Genomic DNA, 26,119 nt, shown 5'->3' on the forward strand with positions numbered 1-26,119 from the left:
CTCGCCACTGACATGAGGCGCCTCAAGAGGCCAGCCATGTCTGTACATTTGGAGACGCTGGTTCCGAATGAAATTAAAGATAGAATGAACACCCGTAAGAATTTCCTAGCTGTTGACTAAGAGCATGCGGCTGCGTTGGATTCTCTGCGCAAAGTCTCAGAACTAGATGGGATGGAAGGCCGCCCTCAGTCAGCACTAGCGTAATTTACGATCTTGACATGACCATTGCCAACACCGATCTGCCGGTCATAGTCAAGCCAGCTACAGGAAACACCGTCATCACAAACGCATCTGGTCTCGGTACGTCACGGTGTGTAAAGAATCCCTCCTATCACATCTAAAGGTAGGCCACTGTCGACATGCACTTCACCCCTATTTACCGAAGCTGCTCCAGTGCTGGAAGTGCATGAAATTAGGCCATGTGCAAGAAACCTACCTTGTTATCTCGATGCATTGAGCCCCACAGCACAGACATGAACGAGGCCAGTCTGCTGAAGTGCACACATTGGAGCGGGCTTCACGATGCATTCTTGAAGGACTGCCCTTTAATTCGAAAGGAAACGCCAATATTGGATAACATGATTAGAGACCGCTCTTCTCACCAAGAAGCAGCCACATCTTTCAAGCGACGACGATCCAGCCGCCGCTGTCATTGAAGAACTTCGAAAGCCTCTGCACTACATGAACCATGTGCACCATCAGCACCCCTTCTGCCACCCAGCCAGGCGCAGTCGGGTCTAAAGACAAAGGAACTTTTCACAGCAGGGCAGTTATAACACTTGGCCTGAACCCCCGAGGCTACATGTGCCTTCTGAGCGAGATCAGACTTCGACAGCAAGGGACACTTTTTTCCTGAAGAATAGACGGACCAATATCAGCAAATTGTTGTCAAGCTCAGCTCTCTGGCGAATGCTATTCGTGTTCTTCTGGACAAGCTAAGGCCACCAACAACTCAATGTGCGTTGCAACTGCTGGAGGCCATCAATACAGTTCTCGCAAGCCTTGAAAATCTACTGCTTGAGAACTTAAACAGCCGAACCAGGGCTCGTCGACAAAAGCAGCGATTGTTCCGGGACGGTTTCAGAAGTACCTAATATTCCAACGGAATGTGTGTGGCCTGAGGTCACGTATTTTGGATTTCGGACAGCTCGTGTTTGAAAGCCGCTTTCCTATACTTGTCATCTGTGAACCGAACTTATCAGCAACCATAAGGCTATCAGGTCATGAAACTTTCGTTTCAACCACGTGTGCCCGAAGTAGTAAAGTTCTGGTTTACATTCGCAAGGACCTTACGTATTTCACTGAGTCTATACTACCACATGATGATAACCAAGACGTGTGTGTTACTGTGAAAAGCCGCTGTCTTTTACACTTATTGGCGGCTACGTTTCCCCAAAGAGTCAATTTGATCACAAAAGACTGAGATATATTATGGCTGCGATCCAGGTTCTTGGATTATAACAGCGAACTTCTACGATCACCACCAAATAGGGGGAACTTCCAGGTTAAATTCAAGGGGCAGGTCACGCATACCCCTTACATCAGGATACAACCTGTGTCTTATAAATGATGGAAGCCCGACATTACTGCGAGGAACAACGTGCAGCTCACCTCTTTAGATTTGACAGTGGTGTCATGTGGCGTGACTTCGGGCGTGAAGTGGTTCACTGATAATGAAAACCGTTGGAGTGATCTTATTCCAAGTTATGTGAGAATCTGTCGACTAGAAGCCTCATTAGCGTTTATCTCTCGCCAAGTTGACTGGTTAGCCTTTGAAGATCTAAAGACACATGCAAGAAACATATCTCACGCACGTTTAAAGACATTATTGCAGAGACAATGCAAGAGTGTACTCGTTCCTTCACACGTTCATCGAAGCGTGCAGAGTACGATATTGAATTAGAAAGGCTTTGGGCACTACATCAGCGAGCTGAAAGGCGGTACAGGCGCAATAAGTCAAATCTCGACCTCAGAGCAGCTCGGCGCATGCAAAATAACATACAGTGCCGAATAGATAAGGTAAAGGATCAACGATAAATGTCAATATGTGAGTCACTGGACCCGAATAAGCCACCGTCTCGTGTGTGGCGAACCCTACGTGGTCTTCTCTCATGTCTCCATCAACGGCACCCTTTTAACGCCCTTGCTCTCTATCAAAACAGTCATGAGATAGACGTTGCAGAGAAATCTTGCGCGAAAATGGCCAGCAGAAAAGTTTTACTCGCTGACATGGTTTTATGCGAGATTCCTGGTTCACAATAATCAAGTATGGACGCTCCATTCTCTATGGAAGAGCTAGAAGCCCTTATGCCACTCTTTACGCGTTCGTCTTTACTAGATCCTGATGGAATAACACGCACTGCGTTGCGCCACCTAGGTCAAGAAGGGCAACGATAACTGCTCAAACATTTTAATAGGCACGGCCACTGGATAAAAAGAAAAGGTGCGGCCTGCCGTGTCAGGCGGGCTGCAATGGGAGCTGTACTTGCATTCTTAGCCGCTTGGCTGGGCCGAACGGCTCTAGCTTGTTGGGGACGGGATACGTCGGTTTCCACGGGCGAGGCGTTCGAAGCACGTCCGTCATGAATTTTCTATGCCGATCCCAGACGACAGTCCCGGACTGGTGACGCAGTGGCGGTTGACAGCGTTTACGATGCACCCGGCGGGCAGTACTTTTTTTATCCAGCGGCTGTCTAATAGCTCACGGCAAGGCGTCGTCGTGCCACAGCAATGGAAAAGCATGTGCCTGATACCGTTGCTAAAATAGGAAAGGTACCGCGGGAACTGGCATGATATCATATAGCACTCGCCAGCTGCGTGGGGAAACAGATGGAACGTATGAGCCTCTTGCGTCTAGTATAGCAGCTTGAACAGCACAAAATGTACCCTGGGGCGCTATAACGTAAAACTATTCCAAATTTTTCTATTCCAATTCTGCTATCAGCCCTCCACGATTGGTCAAAAACTTTTTTCGACCACCCCCACTTCACCTGTCTGTCACGCGACGTCACGAAAACCGCGATACCTCCCCATCTGATATGATGTGTCCACACTGATTATGCATGATTTGACAGAAAAAAGAAAAACAGCTATTTCTGATTCGGCCCCTTTTCGCCATTAGCCCTCGGCTATTGGTAAAAAGCTTTCGGGCTGCACCCACTTCACCTGCCTGTCACGCGACGTCACAAAACCGCAAGAACTCACCGCGTCAAAGTGAAGTGTTTGCGATAAAGATGCATTAATATGCCGAACAAAACTGAATTTTCTTCGGAATAGCCGCAGGCTGCCCCGTTCCGAAAGGAATAGAAGATGGCTGCCGCCGATCGCTCAGACGCTGGCTACTCGCACCTGCCGGAGAGCATGGGTGTATTTGCATGTAATAAAAGTTTTTGCGTGGCCGTGTAACGTTTTCGACAACTTTCGGCACGTTTAAACCTCGTTCTGCAAACTCTTCTTTCCTGAGGATCCGTTTTAGCGTCATTCTTGAGCTTCCGTTGCATGCCGCCACGATTTTCGACCAGCCACCGCAAGCTAAGTAAGGGAAAGCCGACCAATCGCAGACGCCGGCACCACCCTCTTCATCCGGTTATCGACTTTCAGTGCAGTGGCTCGGCCCCATCGAATCCCTCTCCACTTGAGCGTTCTCCTCGCCTCTTGTCAGCCAATTAGATACGACAAACCTCTCAGTGTACGCAATGTTATTCGTTTTTCAAGCAAACAAAAGTGACCTCCTATGAACGTGGAGAGCGTTTGATTGGTCTGTTCAAACAACCCTGCGGGTGACCGCCCGGTACTTGCGTTGGTGGTTGCGCAAATTTGACGTCAGGAGATTGGAATAGAAACATATTGGAATAGTTTTACGTTATAGGGCCCCTGACTGCATGGCGGGATTTCAACGAGACCGTTCATCGATTGACAACGTGATTGATCTATTGCAATCTGTAGAGAAGCAAAAATCTGGGAAGCGATTATCAGTGGCGCTCTTTCCTGATGGGAAAGGTGCTTACTACAACCTTTCCCATCAAGCAAATGCTAGATGCACTCTTGAATATAAAACTAGCACCGCGAGTATTTTGGCGGATCCGAAGCTACTGGACACGAATGTCCTTGCTGTACGCACTGACGATGGCCTGACTACCGAACACTACACGTGCCGTGGCGTCCTCCAAGGCGGTGTTTTAAGCCCTATTCTTTCGAACCTCGCGCTTGTTGGGCTGGCCAAACCCTTACCGCAAACAGTGAGTGTCTCAATCTACGCCGACGACATCTGCATCTGGGCATCAGTAGTGACTCATTAGTAGGTTCGTGCAAGACTACAGAAGGCCGCAACACATGCATCTGGCTATCGTCGGACAAAAGGCCTAACCATATCGACAGAAAAATGTGCCGTAGCCACATTTAACGCGAAAAGCGATGACTGCTTATCAAGTATGCATCAATAGCGAGCCTATCTACTACAAAAGAAACAATAGGTTTTTCGGTGTCATTGTTGACCGGGACTACTCCTGGGGCCATCAGGTTGCCCACTTAAAGAAGACGCTCACATCTATTGTCCACGCTTTCTGATGCATCGCCAGGGAAGCATGGGGATCTTCAGTGGAATCTATGGTATAGTTGTACCGATCCCTTTTTATCTGATTCCTACGCTATAGCTGTCCCGTGCTTTCTAAAGCTTGCAAGTCAAATCTTCGCGCAGTTCAGAGCGCGCAAGCACCGGCACTACGCGTTTGCCTTGGCCTTCCGCGAAGCACCTTAACAGCCGGAACAGTATAATAGCTCAGCACTATCCGACTACGACTTACCACCGACACGCTTACGGCGCACATTCGCTGCATTTGAAGGGATGCAATCACGCTCTTTTGCCTGCCTGCCAGAACGACGATCACAGGTGTCATTCTCTACCTTAGTCAACATCCCTTGTGTGTCCTTATCGCGGTGCTTCACACCATTGGTGCGTTCACCGTCAGCCTTTGCGGGTGTTTACAATAACCTGAAATGCGCCTTCCGTTCCAGGAATGAGAAATAAGACTAACCTGCATACCTTGACTTTGAATCAAGCAACTCCAGAGTGTTTGTGTACTTTTAGAGCGAAGCTGTTAGCCTCTAGTTGGTGAGGATTTTTCATGTCCGTCAGCAAAAAAATTGAACCGAAAAAGAAGCGCGTAATCAGGCATACAAAACACATCTCCGTATTCATTCAATAAAGAAAAGCACAAAACGAACGTCAGAACCGCTCGATGGATGATAAGGCGCCTGTAAACAATGCGAGGCACGTTCCTTCTCCCCACGTGGGCTTCCCGGTAAAAATTGCGGTAAAGATGACGTGCACGAACGTTTATACAGACAAAGACGTGTGGCAAGTCCATTGTGTACGTCTTGTGGCTGCTGCGAGACACTTCCGCACCTTATATTTGAGTGTCCCGCTTTCAATGCACAGCGCATGTCACTACAGTGAGAAACCATCATCTCCTTGGCCTTGGCCGTTCTCTCATCCCCCCGTCAGCAGCGAGACTGACTGGACAGCCTGGCTCAGTTCCGGGGACGTCGACCGACAACTTGAACTGGTGGACCGGGCGGAAAAGGCCAAGCTGGCCCAGGGCCTTACTTGAGCCCTAACCCTCAGCCCCGTCCCTCTTTACCCGTCCCCCTTTCAATAAAGTTTATCACCACCGTCACCACCTTGGCCTGCGGTGTACGACACTCGACGAATGTTTATACCCCAGTGTTTGTTCGTCTAAACGTGATCAGGCGCATCGTGCTCTACTTATTTTCTAGAGTTAACAAACTTAGGTTCAAGTTCGTAGCGCCGAAACTATTCTATTCAACATTCTGTAGTACCGTGACCTTCAGTGACCAGCCCTACTGTGTGTGATCAGTACTGTGTTCTGCTTTAGTCTTTAGATTTGTCCTGCTGCTCTTCCTTTCCTCTTTCCTCCCCTCCTTCCTATATTCCATTTCTGTGTTCTGTCACCTCCCTTCTGAAGTGTATGCAGGCGTAGTGCCCCTTCCGGTGGCCGTTGCCAGCCTGCTCCTGGCTTTCAATTTCCTGTTAATTGTGTTTATATGTTCGAAACAAATTACGTTTGCATAGGCTGCTCGGTTAGATAAGGGTAACAGCAGCATACGAATCAGTGAGTGAATTTACCAAACATTATATATAAAAGGGGTACCTGCCTAGCAACTCATTCCGTTCATTGCAAGACCGCTATGGGTAGACCACGCAAAGTTGACTCCCGAAGAGCAGCATGAATACTATCAGCGTCGGAGAGTGCAAAATACTAATGCTCAACAAGGGTGTCGTGCTAAGGCTAGGCAAAATAATAAAACATTTCATATCCCCATCGACGGCATTCGAGTGGTTTTCCAACAGTTTCGCTGGTCGTCCACTTTCGCAGGGTCGGGATGGCGAGTCAATTTCTGTTTTTACTTTGACAGAGTCAACATATATACCGTTGGCTCTACATTCAGACCAGCTCCAACGGCGTTGCAGTTATCCTATCACGATCAATAAGCATAAGATACATTTCTTGCGTCACAACATCGACTGGTTCTATGCTTGTTGCCCTCCTAGGCGCCGCTGAGTATATTAACCGCCGTATTAAAGAACCGAGCTTAGGCTGAAGCAAATAGTTCACTTGATCTGAGTGATGCTTGACGTGAACTTGCCTAGGACACCCATGCGCTTCTTCCGTCGCGTTCTCCACAGGTGTCATTTAATCAAGTAAAGCATAGGCTTCAACATAAGTCGCGTTCTTGAATACGAGGGTAGCAATCGACTGGGTAAGCGGTGGGCATTATTCTGCGGCTCAAAGGCGACCCTACAATGTCCTTTGTCATCTCTTCGTCACGTGTCCTGTGAACAACTTTTGCCGGAGATATGAGAAACGCACCATCATGCGATTGCGAAAGGACACGACGTCGTGTTTCAGTGGCTGCTAGGTCATTGTGGTGTCTCCAGCAACGATCTCGCTGACGAAGCTGCTAGGAAAACACATTAAGGAACAAACATTGCTCCTGTACCTTTACCGAGGGCTGACGCAGCGCAACACATAAGCAAGCTAGTGTTCCGTATGCCATTGGAGAAGTGGCACACGCCTGAATTAGATCCCCATCGATTGCATTCTTTCGACCCATCTGTGCAACTGCGGCTGTTACCTGGATTTCTGGAAGGTGCGGGAACAATTCTGTGGCGCTTGTGCCTGGCCGTTGCTTTCACCAATGCATATAGGGGTTTTATTGTAATGGCCGATGGCACCGAGAGCAAGGCCTGCAATGTCGAGGTGCCTATAGCACACCTGTGTTACTGTCTATCTTTTAAAAATGAAAGGCATTACCTCTGCAAAGCTCTAAATCAGTTGGATAAAACAATTGTTCACCGTGAACTAAATCTTGGGACCATGACCTCGCATATCGCAGCTACAGAAAGCCATAAAAGGGCTAATGATTTTTTAAGGCTACTGGATTGAGTGACCGTCTATGATTCGGACTGAGGACCATATGTGATACAGAACAAATGACTGTTACTGCATCGGTAATGTGCACAGCGGACTTTCTGTTCTTGTCTTCATATCCCTACCCTATCCTGCGTCTACAATGACCAAAGTCGGCATGAAAGACTTCCGTTAAAAACCGGCATATATGTACACATTGCCACATACTCAGTGAAACACGTTGGCCTGATGGTTGGTTTTGAATTTTTTTTACCTCAGCACAGCAGTCCGATGCACTACCCATTCAGCCACCGACGACTTGCGACTCAGGCAGGCGGGATAAGGACCCTTCCGGACTTGCATTCAGAGCACGGCTACAGCGCATTGAGTGTCGCTGCATCTTTAAACTGATATTTTCAGCCTCTGATGGGGGAGCTGATTTGTCGTGAATCCAGGGAACTCTGACCTCATAACAACGCACTGCAGAGAAGTTGCTAAGCATTGACAAGTGGTATAATCAAGGACTGCAATTTCACGACAAATTCAACCGTTATGGATACAGTATCCACAGTCCGTATCCACAAAAGCTCTTACGTTCTAGAATTGTTCGTAAGAGCAAATTACTGCGAATCCTGATGCTGGGCCCATCATAAGCGAAAGTGGACGACATATGGCAAAGAACACTCATGAATGGAAACCTTCGTGAATACGGGGTCTGATTTTGCGCGCCAATATTCTGAAGTCGCAAACCTAGAAAGCGTTCGTGGCAGATAGCTGGTCATTTCCTTGGAGTCGGACGACAGATTTCTGCTGCGGGTTTCCTTGGCCCACGTAGCACCTTGCCGTTGTTGCAGATGCCAGCGCAAACTGTTTTCGGACACGTAGAGAGAGTACGCCGATTATAGGCGTATTTGCCGTGTTTTTGTGACGCAGTGTTAGTCGCGAGAAGTAGACCTAAGGCTACGACGAAATAGATTCTGCCCTGCCCCCCTCGTCTGGAAGCATAAATGTGAAATTCGCCAAGCTGCAGCAGGTTCGGCGGTACTGTATATACTGGGCTGTTCTTTCCCCCAACTGGGCCCATATTAAAAAATAATATTCCGTTAGCATTTTTCGCAAGAGCAGGTACAATCCAATCCTGATGCTGGAAATATTAGAGAATGGAGCCGTAATGGCACGAGGCACTTACGAAAGAAAACCTTTGTGAATTCGGCCTCGAGTGATATTACATTACTATTGACCAAGCATTCTTGGCCATGTGAACGTATTTTACGAAATCACATCTCAGTGGCTTCTACAGATGCCTGTAGCACTGAACTATTGGATTGAAAACCTCCGTGCTTAACATCAGAGGCCCAATACAACTAGTGCCGAAAAATTGTGCCTGCCACGCAAACACCATGCGTACTAATGTGCCGCTTACCCATGATCGTATCCAAAGCAGAGCGCACACACACAGGCTCAGGCGCGCGCCACCACCAGCCGTTGACCACGTTCACGTTGCTCGAAGCCTGGTACACGCCCGTCCTTCTTATAGGGCTGCGACACCGCGTGCGCCTGCAAAGCGCTCTCTCCTTTTGGCGGTTGGGGAAGAAAAAAAAATCCACTGTCGTCACTCTGACCAGGATTCTGCCTGACAGACGAGCCGCACTGAGAGCCAATGAGGAGGGGAAAAGGAAAGCGTAGCAAGGGCTATTGTTTTCCCGCACCCGGTCAGAAACGAGAGAGGGTCGATTTCAGAGCCGACCGCCCACCGGACTGTGTCCGCGCGATGTTTGTCGAGAGGGCGGCCTGAATCTGTCGTCTCCGCCGCGAGCGAGCGCATTTCCCCCGTGGTGGGGGCAGCGAGGCCCTCCCCCCTCCCGCCCCCCCTCTTTTGGTCCTGGTGCCTCCCTCCTCGCGGGAGACGATTCACTTGCAAGCAACGCGCGCGTGTGTCCGAGGCGAGCAACACACAGCGGCTCGCGACGCGCGCCTGCAGCACCAACTGCCATTGAGCAGCGCATTCAGACCTTGACAGTGGATTCGCTCGCGCGCGCTTCGGAAGGGCGCCGACCCGGACCTCCGTGGCTCTTCTATAGCGCCGGCACGACAGCGCGGACCCCAGAAAGCGTGGACACTACGCCGCAGGGACAGCAGCCGCGACGGACAGACAGATCACACGCGACGGCCGCGTCGCTCTTTGAAGACGTGCAGAAGAGGGACCCAAGTGGCGTGATGCGGCCCTCCCACTGCTCCAATGGTGGCGTCGGTCTTGAAAGCACGGCTGTGCGCGCGCAATGGTCCGTGCTTGAATGCCGCCAACGTCCTCAGCCAGGATGTGTACGCATGGAGTCGCTCGCTCGCGCCTTCCGTAACTAAGGGAAAGTTTCGTTCTGTGCGTCTCGGCACGTTGACTGCGCGAGTCTTGCGTTGCGGTACGAGCTTGTTTCAATCACGGATCTGCGCAGCTGAAAAAGGAGGTCTTGTTGGCAGATATGGAGCCTCGCGCACAAAAGAAGCTGTGGGCTCTTGACGGCGGTGTGTGACAAGGTTTCTTCTCTTGTTGAGATGATAGCATTCTGCTTTCGCCCTTGTCGTGGCAAGGTATCTATTCTTCCTGGTTTACACCGAATGAAAGAAGCTGTAGAGTGTTTTAGAAACTGAATTTTCAGCCCTGTCACCCACTGAGCAGAAATCTTTTTTTCGGAGGTATGCCGACGAGGTTTGACATGCGGATATGTCAGCAATAACGCTCTTGCTGTTGGATCTAATACGATTAGAGAGTACCAGTTCATAACTTCGCAGTTAGAATTGGCTGAATAATTTGTGAATAAATGAACTCTGGAAAATCTGTTGCCATCACATATGCTTCGTTTCTCTGCCTAGTTTTGACGTCTGTTTCGTTCATGAACACGCATCTTTTGGTCACGATACAGCTGATGCAATATCAGCATGCCCAAATTAGCATTATCTTTTTCCTTACCACTGCCATTGAACGTGGGCCGCAGGTGACTGACGAGCCTGGTGCCTTTGGGGACTCGATGCACCATACAATTTAGTCTAATAAGTAGGCTTTCCAAGAATTTTTTTGTGCGAAGGTGATTTTTAACAAGCACGCAGGGGCACGCATCAGGTGATTGTGAAACTGCAGTCCATACGATAGATGAGCGCGCTCAGCTTTCACAAAAACGCTGGTGGTCTCCCGACTCTGGTGCGTCCTCAAGCAATTGTTTGTCTGCTGCTAGTAGCAGTTAGTTCGACGGCGGTGTCAGATTTCAAGAAACCATTTTGAACGATAGAAACCCACGAAATCAGCCCGGACTGTCGTCAGCTGTTTAGCGGCGAGTTTTGTTTTGTGCCTGTTGAAGATTGACTGGTTTCTTGTGCCGAAATAGATATCGCAGAGATGTCGGCAACACTGTAACTATTTCTAAAGCACCAGCTTTTCTTGTTTTATTCGCCCGCTTTCATTGGACGTCGGCCAATCTCGCACAATAAAAAGATGTGCATATCCCGAGTGCTGTGGGAATAGGTTCAAGCAATGCTTTCATTGGTGTTTGCAAAGAACTATGTTATTCTACAGCGACCATTTTCAAATACAGAACTCATAACCAGGTTGGACAGATTTTCACTGGGAAATGCCTCGTCTAAGAAACTTGCGGGGCTCAAACATGCCGATCCCATGCATGATGACGAAGGAATGATAAAATACTGACAGCAATGGTATGACGGCGACAGAATGATGCCGATGGAACAATCGATACGGTATTGCGACACTCTATGACAATGATCGAATGACAACGATGGAGTGGCTACGATGGTATGGTGACTCTGGAAGCACTACGACAAAATAACTGCGATGGTGCAACCACGACGGCAAAGCGGCGACCGCATGACGACGATGACTCATCGACAATGATATGACGACGCTGGAGCGACTGCGATGGTGTAATGACGAAGGCATGATGACGACTGCTTGGAGACAATGGTATGACGTTGCTGTAATGTTAACGCTGGTACGCCGACTATGGCGGGACGACGACAGCAAGACAAATGTGCGATGACGATGCGATGACGAACAGTAAGACGAAGAAGTTTTAATAAAGGTCTTATGAGAACACTGGAATAAAAACGGCTGCGTCACGACGACAGCGTGACCACGACGGCATGACGACGACGAGATGAAAACTATGTGAGGACAAACATGAAATGACAACGAAGGAACGACCATACCAGAGCGACGATAGTCCAATCACAACAAAAGGTGATGATGGAACGACCATGATGGCAGGACTGAGACTGTACGTCGACTACAGCAAGACGATGGCGGCTTGATGACGACAATAAGACAGCGCAGTGACGAGACAGAGTTAGGACGATGGATGGTTGACGAAGAAATGGCAAAAAAGGAATAATCACAATAGCATGAAGGCGGAGAAATGCCGTGAAATGACGACGACGGCGTGGTGGTGTTGGAGCACGCGTGCGCGATTACGTGCATGACCTGTCATTCCGAAGCGTCTCGGTTTGCTCCATATCTGGCGCTCCTTTACACTACGTCGGGTATCAGCAAATCAGGCAACACAACAGCCAACAGAAATGAGATCGGCGCGATGACGACAGCATGACGACAACGATATGTTGACGCTAGAATGACGACCAGCGCATGACGACGACGGTGTGAGGATGATGGCACGGCAACGATGGGTCGATAACGCTGGAACGGCGATGACGCAATGACAACAATGGAATGATGAAGGCGGCGCCAATGCAAAGGCATGACGGCATTGGAATCACTGCGACAGAAATGGCAGCGGTGGAGCGACCACAGCAACACGTCGACTACGACGTGATGATAAATGATGACGATGGAATTATGACGACAGTATCGACGATGACTCGACAATAGCAGCGTGGGGATGACGGTGTGACAACGGAGTGAAGACAACAGATTGAACACGGCAGGTTATTCTAATGGCGTGCAGATGATCAAATTACGACGACGGTGTGCCGGTGTTAAACTCACGTCCGCACTTGCGTGCGTCACCTTCCACGTGCTTCACTGCTTGGCATTATTCCCGTTACCAGCCAGTCGCGTAACAGCAAGCAGCCAGAACACAAAAAGTGCGTGGGGGTGGGGTGGGGGTTGCAGGTTGGGGGTAAGAAGCGAAGAAACGTCGCTTTAAAACCTGGATGAGAGTCCATTTAGTTTCCCACGCATGTTGGGGCTGCTGTCTTGCCGAGCAGACAGAATGGATAATTAGGTATGAGCCCCAACAGCTGCTGGCGGCCGTCTGACCTACTAGACAACATAGGCCAATCGTTATGTGCCCGAGCAAACAACTTCATCACTATGTATGGGATATTTGTAGCACATGAGCAGTGCTAATCTTTGGCCCATTCTTGACTAATCCGCAAGGAAAGCAAAAGCCCCGATGAGTTAGCTCGTGCGCCGATGACGCCACACACATGGGAAGGAGAGGTGAGGAGGACGCGCGCATTCATCTGCAAAGGTACCCTTGCTCCGAGCATGGGTTCTTGATTGATAGCCATTCCAACGAAGTTGCAGCCAGGATACTAGTTATAGTAGAGGTTTCTAAGGAGCTTCAATTGGGAGTGCAGCGATTACAGCAATGTATTCTGTGTCATAGTGTCACTCCGTATAGCAGTTGAGAGTGACATTGCCAATTCATGTGTCTGCTGATGTGGCCTTAAGGTTTCGTGTTTAACCGATGGCATGGGAATACGCACGAGGGTCTTCAAGAAAGCTTTCACTGGCTTTGCAATCGCCTGCGATTGTTTCTGCCACAGTACATCGACAGTGCATTTACAGAATATAGCGAAGATATCCTCCGTCATATTCACAGCAGTGTCAGAGCCTTGCCGAGTGAGATTATTTTCTCAACATTTGTAGAACGCAGTAGAAAGAGGCAGTTTCAACTGGGCAAAAAACTATTTTTTCTAGTTCTCATGCCTCATTAACTAAAACAAATTAACCTTCTTGTGGCGTCGAAAATTGCAGTTGAAACATTTGGTATCTTTCCAAATCTTCTTTCTTTCATTTTATGTTATCAGCAATATATTGTAAGAACTTCCAGTACTTTTCATTAAATTTTATTTTCATAAATTATATTACATATCTCAAAAAATGTTTTTTTTTTTAATTTATGTCACTGCAAAGTACATTTCTTTAGGTTTGTTTTTATATATAACAAGCTATTGTTGCCATGATGTAACCATGATGCAACATGTACTGCAACCATTAAAAGTTTTTTATTGAAACCTTTTAGAAAGGCCATGTTTCAGGATAAGGAAAGAGTTAAAGCGAGCTGGTATGTGTGCATACGAAATTTTCTATGGAATACGGCCGCAAGAGACAGGGTCTAACACTACCATGTTTTAGCGAAGGAAAGCGTAATAATTTCATGTTCAGTTTGCCCTATCCGTGCTCGAGAAACCCTGAAAATAGGCCACTTCTGTAGGAACTTGACGCGCAGCTCAAGAAAACGGCACCTCTATGTCTCAGTATCCACCATTTACACAGCGAATTGCTTACAGAGAGGCTCCTTAAGTTTACGCTCGAAGTCAGCAGTAACGCCGGCTGTCCCATTGTATCGCAAACCAATTACAGACCCAGACTACGGTGACGGAGAGAAACGGAACGGTAACAGTCGCGTCTAACTAATCTAATAAACTGCTCCCGTACAAGCTGTATCATTGACTGCCGATCTTCGTTCAATACTTCAGAACTACATGTTCCATTGCTTCATGTATTTCCTTGTTTTCTCAACCCTCTTCTTGATGTGAGAAGGCAGTTACCTTTTAGCAAATTGTTATCTGTCGCCTAACTAACTTCACCTTAATTAATACCGGAGGTCGTGTGTTCGACTCCCACCAAACGTCGAGAGTTCGATCCTGCCAGAACGCCGGACGGTAAAATTTTTGTCCCATCACCTGTCCGAGGCTTGCGCCTTAAAAACAACTTTAGCGCTAGCCCGTTAAAGCGACAGCTCGATACTCGGGAGCAGTTCGTCTTCGTTGCCCGCGTAGTCCAAAAGAAGCATGCAATATGCACATATCAATATTTATCCCCAAAAATTGTTCGTGCGTTTGTTCAAATCTTTAATCTCATCCTGGAGGCTGGATATTCTTCCAGCCCAAATGAAAAATGCTGAAGTGTTGTAGTCTACACAGATGGCGGCGAGAACAATGCGTCTAATAGCCACCCAATGTCTGTGCTGCCCATTTTTTTCCCGAAGGCATTGATAACCTAATTTTCTTTCTCATATATCAGATGCTTTGTTTTTTTGCAAGAAGTAATATTACTGCTGATTCACACTTTGATTTATGAAACGCAGGTCAACAGAGATGGCCTCGTTAACGTCGAAATGAACAACGAAAGAAATCATTAAAAATGTATTGGCAATAAGCAGATTTATTGACTTCAGCAAAACCTTTCAGAGGCGTGACCACCAGCTCGTACCATGCGGTATTCGGGGAAAACCACCACAATTAATTAAATCATATCTGTCTTGCAGACGCCAATACGTATCCTTCAGTAATCAACATTCAACACTTCTTCCCTGACATACTGTGTACGGCAAGAAAGTTTGTTCAGCCCTCTTTTGTTCAATACATGTGTAGGGGGTTTCCCAGCTATCATGCATCGCGTTTTTAAGCGAAGACAGGCCATTCGACGCAAAGATAACCAAGTGCAAATTGTACACAGTCGAGTAAAGTAGCAGCCAGTAATTTTTTTGCTGTTGCCATTGAATTCAGTAATTCATTGCTATTAGCTGTTCATGTTAATTTCTGCTCTAGATGTCGTGCAATCGGTGAAGAATTTGTAGAAAATTGAAAGAAACTTCAAGCAGGCGTGCTTTCATCCAGGTGCTTTCAGCACGTTTATATTTTGTGGCTGATAAAATTGAGCCCGCGGAAAATTTTACAAAATATATTGAGCGATTAACCGTCCACCGGTATCAAAAAACAGCGCCCTCAAACAAGCTCCGTAGCAGTTAGTGGCCGAGCTGGTGCTTTATCTGGCTCACCCCACCCGCGAAAGCGCGCAGCCTTGGCGTTGATAAGAGTGCGGGTGACAGCTGGTTGATACGTCGTGAAAAGACAGCGTTAACTACTTCCAGTGGAACGTCTTTGAGCGCGCTATTTTCTGATGTGGGCGGACGGTAAGTCGAGCGATGTCTTTCATATATGGGCGACTTTCTTTATCGGCCGGAAAAAATGGGCGGGCTGAAAGTACCCGGCTTAAAAACACGCCAATGTTAAGTTTCTCTCATTTGTCAATAAATTCTTCATTGACACCGCACCATTCAGAGCAGTATATAAAAAAATTAACTAATTGAAAATAATGGATACATTGAATGGCATCAACAACAACTACAACAGCAAAAACACTGCCGGCTGCTCTACTCCACTGTGAAAAATATGCACTTGATTATCTTTGCATAGAATCGGCAGTCGCTGCATAATAGCTGGAATACCCCGTATTACTGATACTGCAAATGTAAACTCCAGCACTATGTTTCTTGTATATGCAGATCATTGCACGCTCTGTATTTAAAGATCTCACGAAGATACCCTAGTACAAAAGTGCAATGACATTTCTTGAGGGTATCGGTACGAACTGAGGTGAACCGCCGTAAAGATAATTCCACAAAACAAGTCATAAGTTTCCGTCCAAGAAACAATCCACTTACTGGTCATCATAAAATTTATTTAAGCAGTCAATCAATCGATAGAAGCAGTCGACAAACATAAAATTCTTGGTGTATACTTTCCTTGTCATCTGAATGGAACTGCTCACATCAAGTACTTGTGGAGTAAACTTTGTGAAGTTACAGGGGCCATAGCACGTCCCAAAACGATTCTTCCCACAAAGGCCCAATTAACCTTCTACAACGCAATGTTCATATTGCAGCTAAACTATTGATGTCTTGTCTGGGCTATACAACAATGACAACGAAAACTAACATGAACAAACTTTAGTTACCGTAAAATACAGCTGTACGCCATATAGGAAACATCAACTTATAGAAAAAACGCGTGTCTCTGCTACAGTGTCATTTAGGCAGATTTTGTAAGCACGGGCTTTTCGCGATAACTTCGTTTTTTTTTCTCGCCATATTCAAAAATTTTCTTATATCTACCAGGTACCTCGGAAACACGCTGCAACACTAAATTCGCACGAAATGCAGAGAGATTGGACGTATCGCACTTTCGCACTAATTACAAATTACACACCCTCAGGCGCGATATACTTACAATACGTAAGACAATATCCCAGTACAATTAAACAGAAAACAGTTGCGTGATCACTTTATGACACTGTAATTCATATGTTATTATATAACATTTGTATATTCGCATCTTCTGTAATTTTCTGGAATTACTAATTTGCAGCTGTTGTGGAATTAGCAATGAATGATGTAGCTTGTCTAATGAAATTATTCAGTGATATTGTTCTCCCGTGAATAATGAATTCTGGTGTCTATGATCAACTGGTGAGTGATTTTTCCTGTATTAGTTCCCGCTGAAATGTTGCGAACAATTATGCGAATTTTTTTTTTCTTCTTGTAACAGGTTTTGTTATCTTTTTCTGTGAAAGTAAGTTTGCTAAATTTGCTTAAGTTGTACCTACAATTGTTACTTATTATCTGCTGCCATGTAATGGACCCTGAGCACTCGTCAAACTGTTGGGGAGCTTTCTTTCACAGCATGCACGCATAACCGAGCACTCATCACGCCGACTGCAGAAAACTGGACCCTGTCGATCACGTGTATTCAGCCATCGTGAACTACCACACAGGGAGCAGCTTGCGATCTCCACCACCGCCCCATCGAAATATAAAGACAGAGGATGCCGGTGCCGGGCGTAGGCTCCAGACAGGCACTTACACGAACCTACACATATTACACTGCATATACCCCACAGCCTACAGGGACGAATGCCCGCGGTGCGGGGTCACAGCAACCCTTCACCACATTACATGGGAGTGCACGCTACACAACATGGAACACCCCGACACGAACACCACGAGGGACCAATGGGAGGCACTGCTGTCCAGCTCGGCCATCGATGACCACCTCAAGCTGATCCAGAGAGCTGAGAAGATGCCAAGAGCCAGCGGGCCCCAACCATTAGTGATTATTCTGATTATTCTTTCAATAATATTTATCTATCCTATCCTATGCGCCGGAGTCCCTCCAGTGCAATTACTGGTAAATAAATTAACTGAATTGTATCCCGATGTTGTTTTCTGAGGTAACCATAAGGGCCTGAGGGTAGGCGCGGAAAAGTAAGCCAAGTGCACGAGAACTGATTAAAGCTGACGCAGAGTGTGGGCCGAGTAAGTGCGCTGTGCATGGGGCCTACGCGTCGCGCTCATCAAGAAAATTTCAAGAAAAATATATATGAGTATTGCGAATTTAAACTACGGTGAGGCTGTGGCACCTTTGTTTTTCAATTACCTTTAAACGCATAAAGTTAGGGGTGTTTGTGGATGAGATCTGACATCTTCTGTGCTTTTTCAAGCTTGCGTTATTCAAGACGCTTAGACTACCTTCAATGTCTCATCTATTATCTACTGTAGTCCACATATGCTTATACGTATATCGGAAGTAAATATTTTATCCACCTGGTGGTATCTTTCTTCACGTATAGTGAAAATTCGGCGAGCTTGTGGAAACTCAGGTAGGACTTATTGCACTATTGTGGTGCGGAGATATGAGAACGTCCTAATTCCTGTAGTCGTATAACGTGTTTGCCGCAGATAGCGCCAAAAAAAAAGACATCGCGGCAAAGTTGTGTATACGGTCAATTGTAAAGCTTCCAGAAACGTTGATCAACAAGGACCTGCCGTATCTAAACAATCCTAAAAATAGTGCCCTATACAAGTACAATATTGCATGCACCGGCACTCCCCAGGTTTCCTGCCCCAAAATTTAAACAGCAGGGAAATTAATGTCAGGCATTGTTTTATGAAGGTCACGTGAGTGGTCAGTGAGTGGTCCGTATCAATGACTATACCAAAAATATTTCTTAGCCCTAGCATAGAGAAAAATCTGACCGTTTATAGACACGGCGTAGGGTGTCGTTGGCTGGCGAGTGAATGCCACTAGTGCAAATGTCTCTGGTGAGATTTCCATGCTTTGACTGCGAAGACACACCATTGTCACTGCCTTTTGATGTCTCGTACGTATCTGAAGACGTCCGACACCCGAAGTCAAGACGCATATATTGTCTGAATATTGATCAATCACACTTTGCAGATGTTCGCCAAAGCGAGCGAGTGTAATGTCGAACAGTGCGAATGCGAATCAGCGGCTGCAACTATTACGATTGGCAGAGACTAACCGATACAAACGCACATAGCGCTAGAAATGTTAACAGTGCAAGAACAGGCATGATGACCGAGCCCGTTCCCATCATCTTGCCACTCAAGCAGGCGGGCCTGCAATTTTGCTTCTTTCCCTGGGTACGGCGTCTTTGTCTTGGCATGTAGGGCAGGAAGGCTCTGCCACACTACTCTGGAGCTCGGGGGAAGACAGAATAACATCTACAGGATAAAGGACATCTCCGAGGATAGCGGTAGCTCTCCACTGGGGCATGGGTGGGGTGGGCCGCCTGGTTGGGGTGATATCATCGGTCACGTGTTTATGCGTGGTATTGAAGCGTTAAAGATCGAATGCTATGTTTCATACTTCGCTGTACACAGAGTGCTACTCACAATGCTTTTTTCACTAGGGTGGTTGCTTGGGCTAGCTGTCTCCCGCAGTCGTCTCTCGCAGTCCTTTTCCTTCGCGCTGTACGTTATTTTCGAGCTTTTTTCACCACTTGCAGGTAGTCGCATTAGACTGCAACACATCGCTGAATCACCATAGCATGCCATGAGGCCATGTTAACTTGTGTATGTATTCAAGCAGAAGGTCTCAACAGTTACAACTAGTGGTAATAAAACACAATTAGGCGCATCATGTCCCCTTTGCATAGCATTTAACTTAAGTGATTCAAGAAAGCTTCTCTTGCCGTAAATTCAGACAACTGCGGTAAATCTGCCTTTACGTTCTTTTTTTTCGTCCTAATCCTTGTACAGCCGATGCCGAGGGGAATCGAAGCCGTCGTGTCGCAATCTCCACCGCTACATAGCAGCCGCTGATCTACCGCACAGCTTTCGCCAACTCTTGCTATGACGAACTCGCAGATACTCCATAGGATTCTCGGTACTCCCTATATAGAACAATGCTACGGTGCTTCTACGACGACATGCTTAGGGCGACGGTGGCGCCAAGACAGCAAGTATCAAGTAGCTATTGTGGCTGTTGCAGTAAAATTTTGAATATGTACGGTTGACCTAGATGGACGCCGGGCAAAAGTATGTGTAAGACAACACTGAAATTATGAGCTGTAATACATTAATCTTTCAGGACAAACGCCTGAAGGAAAATTTGGTTGACCTAGTGATTTTGTAAAGGCTCACTTATAGAAATGACAAGACAAACGTTTCACGTCAGGCCAACTCCGGTTATTGACGTGGACAATTCATAAACGCTAAAGACGTTCAATTATCCGTCATATCCCATTTCATAAGAATGGGATTTCCTTTGAACAATTTATTAAAAACGTTGGTTTCTTGCAGGCAGCCGCATTTGTCACTATAGAAACGCTCATCATTTTTTTTAATGTTCTCGCAGTAAACCTGGCGCCAAATTTGCTCCCTTATCGAGCTTCTCAGGAGGTGGCGACAAAGGAAAAATAACATTACTTGACTAGATAACCGCACGTCTATTTTTTACGCTATGTAGCTTTCTAACTCGAATCTTTGCTTCCCCAGCCTCAGGGGTTTGGCGTGGTTGCTGCGGGGTTGGTCGGCACATCTCAGCGAATATATTTGTGGACCCACATACAAAGGTTACGTGAGCGCTTATTGCAAGAGCAGACAACAAGCTTATATGATCCCCGTACACAGAATAACTATGTAGTGCTAGCAAGAGTACCTCTGCTCGGCGTCAAAAAAAATTGCCATATAATACTTGAACGTATAACGTCGGCTCACAGATCTCTCTAAAGGGTACGGGCCTGTTAATGAAACAGTGCATTATATTGAACGGATATTTTGATTTACTTGATTTTTCTTGATTTAGGCATTCGTTATGTGCCACAGGATGTGTGCCTGTTCGCGGGCAAGACTCCAGAATGGGTACGACATACCGTGACACCAGAGATACACATCAGGTAAATGTAGCCAGATACGTGTCATACTTCTGTGTGCACATACATTCGCCATCGTCATTCTCGTCTCGACAGGCACCGCACATCGTATTTGTGCTCGTGACACCGCTGCGTAAACATTTCACATTATCGATGCGCGTGATTTCGTGGTCACATTTCGGCATAGCGTGTGAGCAGTGCAGCGCATACGCTTAAGAGTTGCATGAGAATAAAGATGTGACGTTTGTGGTGAATAAACACGAATATTAGGTGGGATTATGTTTTACATAGTCTTACAATTGTCTTACAAACAATTGTTCGCCCTCGACTTGAGTTCGCCGCTCCAGTTAGGTCTCCCCGCCAAAATTACTTAATTAACATGCTGAAATCAATCCAAAATAGAGCCGCACGTTTCATTTCCCGGAATGATGACTGTCGTTCTCGCGTAACTCAAATAAAGATTCACCTTTCACTTCAGATGCTAAGTAATCGTCGCGACACAGCCCTTTTGTCATTATTTCATAAATTCGTCCACCACACTAACAAACGCTCCCTACACCTAGAAACGTCATCGCACGCGTCGCGCAGATTACACAATCATCACAGCTTCACGTGCATCTATGCTAAAACAGAAGCATTTAACTCGTTTGGAATTCCACGTGCCATTCGGCTCTCGAACAGCCTCCCCGACAATATAGTTGCAAAAATTGACCGTGAAAAATTCAGGCACTCACTCAAATGGCTTAACTCTTGTTAGCTATTGTCACGTGGTAGCGACGTTAAAGAACACAGTAGCAGTACTGTGAAAGACAAAACTAGCTTTTATTGGGCGAACCTGTGCCCACAAAACAGGCTACACTTAAAGCACAACGATAGCGGCGAACACAGTCGGCGATCGTCGAAAATCTGATCAGCGGGTCAAGTGCGTCGGCTTTTATACAGCAGTCGTCGAATGTTCCAGACCAATCGTTGGGACCCGCATGCCTTCCACAAAGTTCTACAACATTCGAGTCACGCGATGAAATCAGATAACACAAGGTTCGGCGACAACAGACAGCGGATAGAAGCATCGATAACTTTCCAGAAACTTCGGATACATGCAGACGCGTCCCGCGCTGTGCGATAACATTTGTTAGGCGGCGAAACGTGGTCGCCCGTTAAATATAAGTACACGTGTCAATACCCCCCTCTTAAAAAGCATCGACCCGATGCTGCAAACAAACGAAAGTAATAAAAGAAGAGCACTCCTAGCAAAGAAAACAACAAAATAACGAAGTTCGTCAGCGTCCGTAAAAGGGTTTAAGACGCACCACGTGGACCACTTCAGATCGTGTGCGGCGCCGCTGTGAATGCGAAATTCCGTCTGGCACGACCTCATAGTCCAGTGCGCCAATACGTCGAATGACATTGTAGGGTCCGAAATAGCGGCGCAATAGTTTCTCACTCAGTCCACGTTGGCGTATCGGGGTCCAAACCCAAACACGGTCGCCGGGCTGGTACTCGACGAAGCGTCGTCGCAAGTTGTAGTGTCGGCTGTCGGTCCTTTGTTGGTTCTTGATCCGTAGGCGGGCGAGCTGTCGGGCTGCTTCGGCGCGCTGCAGATAGCTAGCGACGTCAACATTCTCTTCATCAGTGACGTGGGGCAGCATGGCGTCGAGCGTCGTCGTCTGGTTCCTGCCGTAAACCAGCTTAAACGGCGTGATCTGTGTTGTTTCTTGCACTGCCGTGTTGTAAGCGAAGGTTACATACGGCAGGACCGCGTCCCACGCCTTGTGCTCGACGTCGACGTACATTGCTAGCATGTCGGCGAGGGTCTTGTTCAGGCGTTCCGTGAGACCGTTCGTCTGCGGATGGTAGGCAGTTGTCCTCCTGTGGCTTGTCTGGCTGTATTGCAGAATGGCTTGGACGAGCTCTGCTGTAAAAGCCGTTCCTCTGTCAGTGATGAGGACTTCTGGGGCACCATGTCGCAGCAGGATGTTCTCGACGAAAAACTTCGGCTGCGCTGCCTTTTGGTAGAGCTTTAGTTTCAGCAAATAGGGTGAGATAGTCCGTCGCCATGACGATCCACTTATTCCCGGATGTTGACATCGGAAACGGCCCCAACAAATCCATCCCAATCTGCTGGAATGGTCGACGAGGAGGTTCGATCGGCTGTAGTAATCCTGCTGGCCTTGTCGGTGGTGTCTTGCGTCGCTGACACTCTCGGCATGTCTTGACGTAATGGGCGACGTCGGCGGTCAGACGCGGCCAGTAATACACTTCCTGTATTCTCGACAGCGTCCGGGAGAATCCGAGGTGCCCAGCGGTTGGATCGTCGTGTAGGGCGTGCAGTATTTCTGGACGCAGCGCTGACGGTACAACAAGAAGGTAGCTGGCGCGGACTGGTGAGAAGTTCTTCTTCACGAGCAGGTTGTTTTGTAGTTTGAACGAAGACAATCCACGCTTAAATGCCCTAGGGACAACGTCGGTGTGCCCTTCCAAATACTCGACTAGGGCTTTTAGCTCCGGGTCTCCTCGTTGCTGTTCGGCGAAGTCTTCCGCGCTTATTATTCCAAGGAAGGCGTCGTCATCCTAGTCATCTTGCGGCGGCGGGTCAATGGGGGCGCGTGATAGGCAATCAGCATCTGAGTGTTTTCGTCCAGACTTGTATGTTACAGTGATGTCGTATTCTTGTAGTCTGAGGCTCCACCGTGCTAGTCGTCCTGAAGGGTCCTTTAAGTTAGCTAGCCAACACAACGCGTGATGGTCGCTCACCACTTCGAATGGCCTGCCATATAGGTAAAGGCGAAATTTCGCTGTAGCCCAAACGATGGCGAGGCATTCCTTTTCGGTTGTAGAATAATTGCCTTCAGCTTTTGACAACGACCGGCTAGTCCATCTTTTCTCCGGACTAGGACGGCACCGAGGCCTAGGCTACTGGCGTCAGTGTGGATTTCGGTATCGGCGTGCTCGTCGAAGTGCGCAAGCACGGGCGGCGACTGCATGCGTCGTTTTAGTTCTTGAAATGCGTCGGCCTGCGGCGTTTCCCATTTGAACTCGACGCCACATTTAGTTAGCTGTGTCAGCGGCTCAGCGATGCGTGAAACGTCCTTGACAAATCGCCTGTAGTAGGCACACATGCCAAGAAATCTACGCACTGCCTTCTTGTCGGTGGGCTGCGGGAACTTTTCGATGGCAGCTGTCTTCTGCGGGTCAGGGCGGACTCCAGACTTCCTCATCAGAAGCTCATCGTAAGCGAAGCGGCACTTTTCTGGTTTCAGAGTGAGCCCTGATGACTTGATGGCCTCTAGTACTGTGGCAAGCCGCCTAAGGTGATCGTCGAAATTTCCGGCGAATACAACGACGTCATCCAAGTAAACGAGACAGGTCTGCCACTTCAATCCTGCTAAAACCGTGTCCATCACGCGCTGGAACGTTGCAGGCGCCGAGCACAGTCCAAATGGCATAACCTTGAACTCGTAGAGGCCGTCTGGGGTGATGAAGGCCATCTTTTCGCGATCTCTTTCGTCGACTTCTATTTGCCAATAGCCAGACTTGAGGTCCATCGAGGAGAAATATTTAGCGTTGCAGAGCCGATCCAATGCGTCGTCTATGCGTGGGAGGGGGTATACGTCCTTCTTCGTGATCTTGTTCAGACGACGATAATCGACGCAGAAACGTAGGGTTCCGTCCTTTTTCTTCACCAGGACAACAGGGGATGCCCACGGGCTTTTCGACGGCTGGATGATGTCGTCGCGCAGCATTTCGTCGACTTGTTCTCTTATAGCTTCGCGTTCTCTCGGCGAAACTCGGTAAGGGCTCTGGCGGAATAATCGAGCGTACTCCTCGGTGATTATGCGATGCTTGGCGACTGGTGTTTGTCGAATCCTCGATGACATCGAAAAGCAGCCTTTGTATCGCCTGAGCAGACTTCTGAGCTGCTGTTGCTTAACCACGGGGAGACTTGGATTAATGTCGTAATCTGGTTCGGGAATTATGGTCGTAGAGGTAGATGCGGCGGAATCCAAGAGGACAAACGCATTACTGGTTTCCAGAATTTCCTCGATGTACGCGATCGTCGTGCCCTTGATGTGCTTGAACTCCTGGCTGAAGTTTGTCAGCAACACTTCAGTTTTCCCTCCATGCAGTCGAGCGATCCCTCTTGCGACGCAAATTTCACGGTCTAGCAGTAGACGTTGGTCGCCTTCGATGACACCTTCTACGTCAGCGGGTATTTCGGTGCCGACAGAAATAACAATGCTGGAGCGAGGCGGGATGGTTACTTGATCTTCGAGCACACTCAAGGCGTGGTGATTACGAAGGCTTTCCGGCGGTATCGCTTTATCTGCCGACAGCGTTATTGACTTCGACTTCAGGTCGATGATTGCGCCGTGTTGGTTCAGCAAGTCCATACCGAGAATGACGTCTCGTGAACACTGTTGGAGGATAACGAAGGTGGCAGGGTAAGTCCGGTCATGAATGGTTATTCTTGCCGTGCACATTCCAGTCGGCGTAATCAGGTGTCCTCCAGCGGTGCGAATTTGAGGGCCTTCCCATGCAGTCTTAACCTTCTTCAACTGGGCGGCGATGTGTCCACTCATGACGGAGTAATCAGTGCCTGTGTCCACTAAGGCGGTAACTGCGTGGCCGTCGAGAAGCACGTCGAGGTCGGTGGTTCTTTGTCTGGCGTTGCAGTTAGGTCTTGGCGTCGGATCGCGGCTGCGTCGTGTTGAACTGAAGCTGGAACGTCGCGGCGTCAAGTCGTCTTTCGTCGGTGTAGTCTTGGCTTCCTGACTGCGTCGGGACGGCGGCGGGTCGTTATTATGTCGTCGAGGTGGTCTCTTCGTCGTCTTCGTCGGCGGCGGAGGATCTTCGTCAGTTCGACGAACAGCAACCGCACCTCCATCGGTTGCTGCTTTTAGTTTTCCGGATACGGGCTCGCTGACCGGCCCCGGGCTGGGCCAGTGTATGGTCGGCGCTGCGGCGACAGGTAGCGGCCTGGTGATGGCGAACGCGACGGTCGTCGAGAGCTCCATTGAGTAGCGGCTAGGTAGTCGGCGATATCGCGAGGGCGTTCACCTTGCTGCGGGCGTGGAGCGTTCACGGCGAAACCTCACAGTCCCATTTCCCGGTACGGACATCGTCGGTAGACGTGACCCGCTTCCCCGCAGTGGTAGCAGAGTGGGCGGTGGTCAGGAGCGCGCCAAACGTCGGTCTTCCTCGGGTAGCTGCGCTGGGCGACGGGTGGGCGTGCTGGCGGCGGCAGTGGTCGACGGAATTGCTGCGTTACAGGGCCCTGGCGCGGTCGCGGAGGAGGACCTTGACGGCGTACGACAGCGGCGTAGGTCATCGCTTCGGGCTGGGGTTGCGGTAATTGAGGTTGCGCCTCCGGAACTCCAAGTGACCGCTGAACCTCATCTTTGACGATGTCAGCGATCGAGGCCACTTGAGGCTGCGACGACAGGAAGATCTTCTGAAGCTCCTCTCGTACGACTGCCCT

The 26,119-nt window shown here is 48.2% G+C and overlaps 1 protein-coding gene across 1 annotated transcript in view; it reads right to left on the minus strand.

Moving 5' to 3' along the window:
• Window positions 1–9,018, minus strand: part of LOC129387300 (uncharacterized) — a 34,237-nt gene extending 25,219 nt beyond the window's left edge. Inside the window, exon 1 of the mRNA XM_055076162.1 lies at window positions 8,854–9,018. Coding sequence (XP_054932137.1) covers window positions 8,854–8,857 — 4 coding nt within the window. The 5' untranslated portion in view covers window positions 8,858–9,018. The remainder of the gene's footprint in view (window positions 1–8,853) is intronic.
• Between the last annotated feature and the right edge of the window lie 17,101 nt (window positions 9,019–26,119).

Source organism: Dermacentor andersoni, chromosome 2, assembly GCF_023375885.2.
Source record: "Dermacentor andersoni chromosome 2, qqDerAnde1_hic_scaffold, whole genome shotgun sequence".
NCBI lineage: Eukaryota > Metazoa > Arthropoda > Arachnida > Ixodida > Ixodidae > Dermacentor > Dermacentor andersoni.